The sequence below is a fragment of the Pyxicephalus adspersus genome, chromosome 7 (assembly GCF_032062135.1).
Source record: "Pyxicephalus adspersus chromosome 7, UCB_Pads_2.0, whole genome shotgun sequence".
Classification (NCBI taxonomy): domain Eukaryota; kingdom Metazoa; phylum Chordata; class Amphibia; order Anura; family Pyxicephalidae; genus Pyxicephalus; species Pyxicephalus adspersus.
This window is the reverse complement of record NC_092864.1, coordinates 22,704,405-22,714,340: the sequence shown is the minus strand read 5'-3', so window position 1 is coordinate 22,714,340 and position 9,936 is coordinate 22,704,405. Positions and strand designations below refer to the sequence as shown.

Here is a 9,936-nt window from a genome sequence, read left to right as displayed (position 1 = left end):
CTGGAAAGTTGCACCACATGCTAACATCTTATATCTTTTGTGGACTCCAGTAATAGGATATCCCCTTCAGAATTTCCTGCTTAGCCCACACGTTGTTGCCGCTACAAAGCCAAATGATGGTGTCACGTTCCCTTATTGAATTCTGCATAACGTAGGGTACGCAAATGACAGGAGAATCCAGCTGCATGAGAATGACACCATTGTATGGTTTTGTGGGAGGTTGTAGAGCCACAAACTGCTGAGGTGAATTCTCACTGCTGGAGTGATACCAGAAGTTGGTGGGTACAACAGCACACTGTTGCTCAACCAAAACTATTCATTTAAAGTCAGCATTTGTTTGTAAGACCACATTAATGTGTGCCGTATGCTTCCCACATTCAAATCCTGTATTTACGCAAATACAAGGACTGAGATTAAAATGCCTTCAAAATATGTCCTTTATGATGCATGCTGTTCTTCCTTATGGTAAACTTCAATGATGTTATGCAGTTTACTTGTAACAATGGGATGCTTCAGACATAGAATAGCAGGAATTGTTGAACTTTTCCTGACTTCAGGCGTTTCTCACTGCTAAAAAAATGTCGTAATTGTGAAGCAGAGAGCTGTAGTCCAATTCCCATGTGAAAGATGAGACAAATGACTTATAGGCTAGCTTATAAATAAAATGTCCCTTTTATGCAACTATCAGACAACACATACTTGTGTCTGCTGGCAGTTTTTACCGCTAAGGCAAGTTCAAAAATATCAAAAGGTTTATTACCAATATCCATTTTTCAGTATCTGTAGTTATTCACCAGTGACAAAGCTGCAACCACACCAATGTATGAACATTACCATGCCTGGTTTCATATTCATAGCACTTTATGGGCTCCCAATAATTTTCAACATGCACATAACATTGGGTGGATGTAAATTTTGCCACATGACTGGTTGAGTGTGTTTTTTGGTGTATTACCTTGATTAGGAGCATCTTTAGTACCCCAATATTCTACAGCTCTAGTACCCAAAATGTGTCCGTGTGGTTCCCTTGAGGTCCACGAAGAAACTATTCTGTGATTTGATATTTACTCAAGAACGAGAAAACAAATATCGATCATGCTGTTATAATGCTTTTTCTTATCTACAGAATGTCCATAGTCTCTGACCATATTTTGTAGCATGCCATTGGTTTCTAAAAATCTCCTGCAGTCTTTAACAGCATTTGGGCCTAAATTCATTGAATATTATGTGCGATCATTTGGTGAAGTTCAGGGCTGCACTAGTGACCCTTTACTATTGGTTAACATTGATATGGATTGCAATAGGCATGAGCAAGCCACACAACTTGCATTTTCTTTAATGGAATGCCCCACCTGACACCAAATGCCTACAGATACGTTCTTCCTTGTGAAGTGGGACAGGTGCATAGCTTTGACCAATGGATCTATTCTCCCTGGTTTACTTGAAGAGCATTGATCATCTACGAGAACTGACCCCCTGGACATCTCCTGGGTCATAAACTTCTGTTAGATATTAAAAAAAGCCTTTAGGGCACTCTTACGAGTAGCACTCTTGTATTACAAGCAGGGTTTCTCAGATCATCAGAGTTTTTTGCTGTCTTTTCTCCTATTTGAAATATTTCTTCTTACAGCAACTGTATTTATGGGTGTGACACAGGAAAACAATTGAAAAGGCCTTCTTTCTTCCTGTCTATTTGCTGGGTCACTAGCGGAACATACCAAATAGGAAAAGGACATGACCAGTAATAAAAACCGAAGCTTTACAACCTCTGTCAGGACTTTATTGCCATGAATGTTCCCACTAAAAAGATTTCTTTCACTTCCTGTCCAGGTAACAGGCGGTAAAGGGATAGGAGACGAAAGAAGGATGATAACAACATGCACGTTCCCCATATTATTTTGCCTTGTTTTCCCATGTAATTTTAGCAGGTATCCACTTCCTGGAAATGTCAATTTCTGTCTATCCTGACCTCTACTCCTGGCCCCTTCCCATCTGCTATGTAGGCAGACAACAGTAAACTGCACAGCTACTTCTAAATTCACAGCTTTGGACAGATAACAGTGATCATGTCCATGCAATGTGTTAGTATGGTTGCTACTAATCTCCATCACCGACACATGTGATCAATGACAACACAAAAGCACAGAGAAGAGTGTTTTGTCACACAACAACAGAAAGTGCCTAAACAAGGACTTTTATGGCACAATCACAAAGTATTATTTTTAATTGAAGCTGCAGATCTATCAAAATCCATAAGGCTTATAATTGGATTTTAGTGATTGGGCTTACTTTAATATTACTTTGACCTCATTTTGCATAGTATAAGAATAAAACACAAAAATGATACATGAAATGTGTAAGCATAGCAGAAAAAGGGCCCCTTACTTATTTTTCTACATGATCCGTAATGGAAGAGGCATCCAGCACATTGAAGTTGTGAGATGATATATGGCTTCCATATAAAATGAAAGATTATTTTGAAGTAGACAGCCGACAAGTGCACTTTTCTAGGACAGAACATCAGCCATGTACAGTAAGAGATATGCAGGATATATATATATATATATATAAAACCATACACTTTTACAAGCCAATGTGTTAAAGTTATGAAAAACATTTGAAAACCTTTGCACATCAAATGAATTTCATTTTAAATGTACAGATTGGGAATATTGTCATCAGAATGTGCAGCAATCACTACTTAAACCACATGAGTTATATTTGAAGCTGGGATAAAAATGGATGGTTCTGACAAACACCATATTTACTGAGTCACCCTCCCTCTTGGCACTGCAAACCCTACCCACACTGGTACCATGCCCAGGAGTCCCTAGATCACATGGTAGTTTGTGTACCCTTCCAATTTTTTGCTGTAGGCGGATTTCTCCATAAATGTATCATACTTGCATTTAGATTTTTTTTTATAGAACACTAAAATAAAAATAAAAGCCAAATTGTAATTAAAGACGAAGGCCAATGTGCAATATTTGTATGTCAAGTGGCCATCTAAAATAGTCCAACTTTAATCTACTCACCCTTTCTGATACTGAAATTTACTATGTATACTGTGTCAGTGCCTGGAAAACCTCTGCTACAAAACCTATAAAAGGAAAAAGCAGGGGCAATGTTGTCGCAAGAAAACGAGTGGAACATGAAGCACAAGAGCTTGATTTTCGGTGCAATGGGCCTGATTTATCAAAGCTTTCCAAGGCTGGAGAACATACACTTTCAACAGTGAAGCTGGGTGATCCAGCAAACCTATAATGAATCTGGTTCAGCATTGAAAACATTTGCTAACAAATAGCAAATTTCAGAATTCCATTCCAGGTTTGCTGGATCACCCAGCGTTCCTTTCCTGTTCCCCTTGAATCTGAAGATATTATGTAAGTATAGAGCACTGTGATAACTACTTGTCTCTGATGAAGTTCAGGTCCAGCAGCCAATCACTAGAACCAAACAGTGTCACAAGACTAAGGGATCTTCCTGGGTGCCGGCACCACTGATTTCCGTGCCAGCTGTAACAAACTAAAATGTGGTGAAAGATCTCCAGCAAAGTAATAATAACTTGAGATGGGATCAATCGTCACTTTGACCTGCAGTGTGCCCAAGTCTAACCAAGGCTCCTTTTATTGCAGTTAGATGTGGTGGCTGGGTTTGTTTTATTTTTTAGGTTATAAACATTTTCAGCAAATACAGAATCCAACCAGAAATGTCCCTGTCATTGAAGTGAACACAAAAACAATGGTATCTGTTATACTGTACTATTATACTGTAAAGCGCTAACCCCTTTATCCTCCATATGTTGATGATTAAAAAGGACAGACATATTAAAATTCCATCATGGATGACGACCTTGATCCCCAACTGCATAGCAGCAGTGAAAATGTAAAAGTAGCCAACAAAAGACAAGAAGTTTGTCATTTGCTGGTGAAAATAAAAGAAACTAATACAGCCACCAGTTTCCAGGTAATCTATCCGCAATGACATCTGCACAACTAAATAAAAAACATTGGCTTGAATTTTTATTCTTCTGTGATCTGATGGTGTTACAAATGACACATTGTGTATAATGAATATGAGTAGTGTAGCTGCAGCTGAATCACACTCCATGCTATGCAATAGCTTGTTTGTCAATCTGCCAACAAGTAAAATGTTGCTAGACATGTTATATTTCCAGTTGCTTAGTGGATTGGTATTTATTCTCTATCTATTAAAATAAAAGCAAACACAGGTAAATAAATATATACATATAATATCCTTGAATAACATGCTTGAACATTTCCTAATATAATAATATTTATGAAAGATTCCCGAATATTAATATCAATCATACAAACATAGACAACATAAGTGAAATCCTTGATAACTGAATGCAGCTGCAATGTGCCACGTTTGTATAATGTATACAGGTAGTCCCCGAGTTACATACAAGATAGGGACTGTAGGTTTGTACTTAAGTTGAGTTTGTACGTAAGTCAGAACAGGTACATTATTTTAATAAATGCAATTTGGACAGATGTTTGTCTCGAAATATTATTAGGCAGCAAGGTATTAGTTACTGTATAAAGTCCTCACTGTGAGTTAATCACAAACAAAGCAAAAAAAATGTATGCAATATATACATATATATATATTATATATATTGTTTACAATACATAATGTAGTATACAGTAAGGGTTGTGCTGTTTTACTTTGGGCAATTATATGAAGACAATTTCAATGTCCTACATGGACTGACAATGCTTTTATCACACTGAGAATGAATTTAGGAAAGGATGTGTTTGGCTAAATCATGTTCACTATGAGATCTTGGAGCAAAAAAGTTTGTTTTTAGTATATAAAGCTTAAATACTCAATAAGGTAAGTATAGCATTCAAGGGATTTATGTTAGGGCTAGGTTAAAGTGTTCCCAACACCACATGGGCACTTTTACAAATAGAAGTGGTAAGATATTCACCTTTCTTGAAGTCGGAGTGTTGAAAAGTCCTCATTCTTTTGCTTCCCTGTCGCCGCAGGGGTTTTATACTTCCTAAAGTGTTGAAAACTTGTTCCATGCCTCATTCTACATAAAAGCCAACAGGAGGTACCACAGTATCATGCAGGAGTACCAAGTATTCAACTCATGCAAGATGTCAATTTTCTGCAGTGGTGGAAGCAGCAAAGCAGCAGTTGTTACAAAGTAAGTATACTGCTTCTTTTATTTCAAGTAGTCTTAATTGTCATAGTTCCTCTGTGTGGAGCGTCACATTATTTTTTAAAGGTTAGGGATGGGAGTTGAAGTGATCATCTAAATTGCCTCAAAGTTCCAAACTGAGGGTGACTTCAAAAATAAAGCTATTATACTCACCCCTCTACTGGTCCCCTGTCTCCAAACTTTGTTCCATTCCAGCACTGCAGCATTTTACACCTTTAAAAGCGCCAGATGTCTGTGTTCTCCACCATGTACCATGGTTCCATATTCTGACTCCTAATGCTTTGTACTGTAACCATGGAGGTGAGATAAATGATGGCACCACAGTGTGCAGTAGGAAACACAGACACCTGACACTATTCAGGCTCTATGTATAAAACAGGGAATCTGACATTCCCTCAAACATTCCCTGGTGGGAATCTATTACTGCCGCTGAAACACATGAATCTGGAAGATTCCCACCAGGCAATGTTTTTGATGGAATGTCATTTTCCCTTTTATTTTAAATAGAGCCCTTTGAGTTGTCAAATGCTGAAAAAGCTACAAAGGATAAAGATTTGAAAAGGGAAGGAAAGGCTAAACATGGAGCCATCAGAAAGGTAAGTATAAAAGTTATAATACAGATAATCTTTATTTAATTCACATGCAAATATGGGAGTGGTCCCGATATGCCCTGTTTTTAATAAATACACAAATGCACAAATTCTGATTTTAGCACTATGGAAGCACTAAATAGGAGTTTTTACACTTGGAGTTCAGCTTTAAGGTTAGCTCTGCATTATTAGTCCAAAATTGGAAAGAATTGCTGAACTCTATACAAAATAAAAGAGTGCCGTATCATACTTATAGCCAACAATACTGAAGATTCTAAAGTCACTGACCTTCTCCAGTTTCTCAAAGTGCTCCCTCAGGAACTTCATGGGGCGGTCTGGTTTAGCGATACATAAGTTCACAATGCATTCTTTCAGGATTTGCTGAATGTTGAACTTTTGTACGTAGATCTCACAGCCTTTTAAACTTTCATCTTCTATATTTGAGGAGGAAGAAGAAGCCATCTTGGGGTCAGTAACAGAAGTTCCTCAAAACCTAGGAAGAAATCACATAGGAAATGAAAAGGTCAGGTAGGGTGGAGCTTAGCATGAAAAAGGGGGATTTCACAGTGCTGCGGAGTAAAATGCCATGTTTTTTATGCACTCAGGTATTTCGCCCAGGACTGCCATACTGGAGCTGTGCAGGGAACCGGATAGGACTTTTGGTTTATTAGTGACCCAACATTTTATTTTTTAATATTATTTTTTATTTCTTATTATTACAGGATTTATTTAGCGCCAACATTTTATGCAGTGCTGTATATTAAATAGGGGTTGCAAATGACAAACACATACAGACAATGACACAGGAGGAGGAGGGGACCCGACATTTGTGGAACATTTACTGATATAAGATTTCCGTTTATAAAATCTAATACAATATGCCAATATAAACCAATTAACTAAACTGATGAAATACAATATACAATAGCAGCCATTCTCAAGCAGGGTTCCTCTAGAACAGGACGTCCAAAGTCCAGCCCAGGGGCCAATTGCAGCCCGCGTTTAGATTTCCACCGGCCCAAAGCCTTTGTCATCACAGGGAATCCCCTACGTCATTATACTGGGCGCGTGCGGTATGGGAATCTGACCCCTAATAAATGGGGGGAACTGTTCCCATTAGTACCCAATACAAATAGCATTTTTGACGGACAACGAGTGCTGTACACACTCCAGATTCTTATCCAATATCAGCCCTGAACTGATTATCGGACGAGAATCTTCTGACGTGTGTACGTAGCTTAAGGCTTGGCATTCCAATATATGAACATCAATATATGAAATTTTAAAAACCAGGAGGAAGTGCTGTGAGCAATACAATGTGATTACCTTTAAGTTTATTGAGCGGAAAGACATGGATCCCAATTTTTCTCACTTCCTATACAGGTTACAGCTTTCCCATGGCCTGAAACCATGCCCATAGTAAAGATGCCGTATGTTGTATCTCACCATTATTATTACAGAAAAGGGCAGGTGATGTCTCTTCTGCAATGAGTATTCTTACCTGGCTGATCATTGCTCATCTCCAGGATATCCAGCACATCCTGCCTTTCCTGTCTGAGCGTGACAACGTTCACTGTCATGTATCTAATAGTGAGCATTGTTGTCACCCCAGGACAGGAAGGGTGTTAGGATAACAGAACCCCTCCCCTTTTATGGTCGCCATACCATGGAAAAGGTGCGCTGTAGTTTGCAGAGATAACCAGGAAGAATTCTAACTCATAATGGATTCCAGCACATCACCCTCCCCTTCAATCTCTTTTATTATACAACCATTCAGGGGTTTCAGCCTTGACTGCCTTAGTCACTGGTAATGAAGAAGGCGAAAAGAGCACAAGAAAAAAGGGGCCTATAGGATTTCTGGCAGGATCGACAGGTACTTATCAAACAGATATAAGAAAAAAAGGACAATGATAAATTAAAGGAAGCTCAACACTGAATGATTGCACATTGTCACATAAAATCTAAAAATAGCAGATATGCTATCAGGATCAACATGAAATTTTTACAGCATAGAGCACAGGAAATGACTGGATATCTGGCAGGATCAACAAATATTTTCCTTCTAATTATCTATTTAAAGCACCTCCAAAGCCATGAATAAAACTAGTATAAATTCCAGCTTATCTATCCTTAGACGTTATCCTTCAATTACGCCTGTTCCAGGGTGACAACGCTCACTTTCTGCACTTTTATTACACTGCAGCCTAGGCTGCTCTACTGGTTGGACTACAAACAACTCCCCCACTCCTGATCTCATTTACATAGAGGGGAGATGTATTGTCCTTTACAGAAAATTGCTTGAAATGCCAGGAAGTGACAAGAGAACATTGCTTCTGGTAGGATCAACAAGTTTTTTTCCGTACTTGAAGCTGCGCAATCCAAGGACATATAATCTGCAATATTATAATTGTGCTCCCTGGTAAAGTTACACTTCCCCAGGGCACAAGGTGGCAAATAAATCATTACAGTCACGTAAGTGCCAATACAGACGCTATATAAACGTTTGGATCACCAAAAAACCGTAATTGACCCCATGGCATAAAAAAAAATCTTATGTGTGTCACAGGGTCTAGTTTGCTGCAGATTAGCATTCATTTTAATAGAGATCATTAGCCTGAGAATAGCGCCAGAACCACGCGAACGCCCCAGGTAGTCAGCTGACACATCCGCAATCACATCTATGGTCAGTACTGCGATCTGTGTAAACGTATCCCAACCCGTGTGCTGTATCTTTTTGTTATTCGGTAGCAATGCACATTCGCAGAAAATGGCGACTTGTCCGGCGTCTGTGCGCAGCTTTGCATTCTACATGCAACGTATCTTCATCCGCTCGCTTGTCAAGTAAAAAAAAAAAAAAAAAGCAGGAACAACGAATAACAGAACGATTACCGGGACTCCAAAAAACAAAATCTGTGGATCATCATGGCGCACTATCCCTTTTTTTATGTTATTGTTATTATTTGATCCCTGGCACCACGGCGGGCGTTAAGATGTATGATCCCCCACGTCCTAGATTGTAAGCTCTTCGGGGCAGGGTCCTCTCCTCTTGTGTCACTGTCTGTATCTGTCTGTCATTTACAACCCCTATTTAATGTACAGCGCTGCGTAATATGTTGGCGCTATATAAATACTGTTTATTAATATTAATAATGATTGTATGGCATGTGTCATCGTGACAACCTCTGATGAGGACGCCAGCACACAGGAAGTAAACAATGGCTTTCCTGTGCCAATGAAAAGTTCTGGAAGTATTTTCCAAAACCTGGGAATTCCGGAACTGCTCGCTTTTCCTGCACCGCCATAACGATGGCGTACGTTGTGCACCCCATTGATGGGATATATCCTACCCAATATAATCATCAGATCTCTTGGTCAGGGAGCACAGCATGATCCATCCGCCTGGATCATCAATCACACCGCCTGGATCATCAATCACACCGCCTGGATCTGATCATACAGATGTGAAGCTGGAGGATGAGGATGGGGGGGTAGAGATGGCAGACATCGCAGTTGTTTGCAGCCAGAGGCATGGCAGGAATGTGTGCAGGGAGGAGGATGGGGGTGTTTACAAGACATTGCAGATTTTCTGCTCAGAATGGCCATTGTAGTGCTGCAATGGGGAAGCTGTGTTAGTAAATAGGGTTTGGTGTGATGAGGATGGAGGGGGTGTAGGATCGGGGTCCTTACCGGGAGGTATCCAGGGAGGAGGGGCTGTAGGAGGATGCTGCTCGGTGCTGCTCGGTGGGGGGTCCCCGGATGTGGCAGGCGATGGTCGGGTTGCTGTAGCTCACCGGTGCAGGGATGTTGTCGGGCCCGGGGCTGCCAGCACTGCTGATGATGACGTCACACGACCTCGTTTTCGAGCATCTCTCACACTGCAACTCGCGTGCTGCTGTCACTGCTGTGTCACTGACTGTCAGTGTGATCAGTGCTATACTGTCAGTGTGATCAGTGCTCTACTGTCAGTGGGATCAGTGCTATACTGTCAGTGTGATCAGTGCTATACCTGTCAGTGTGATCAGTGCTATACTGTCAGTGTGATCAGTGCTATTGCTACACAATGCAAAAAAAAATCATGGCACTGGGGAACTAGAAATCCCAGCATGCACAGTACATATAACCTGTCATTGATGTGCAAGGACTCTCAGATCT

The 9,936-nt window shown here is 40.0% G+C and overlaps 1 protein-coding gene across 1 annotated transcript in view; it reads right to left on the bottom strand.

The window, feature by feature from the left end:
- Positions 1-9,630, bottom strand: part of PRKAR1B (protein kinase cAMP-dependent type I regulatory subunit beta) — a gene marked incomplete in the record, with an annotated part of 114,986 nt that extends 105,356 nt beyond the window's left edge. The window contains 2 exon segments of the mRNA XM_072417824.1: positions 6,073-6,277; positions 9,472-9,630. Of these exon segments, the coding sequence (XP_072273925.1) occupies positions 6,073-6,246 (174 nt within the window).
- Positions 9,631-9,936: the final 306 nt, after the last annotated feature.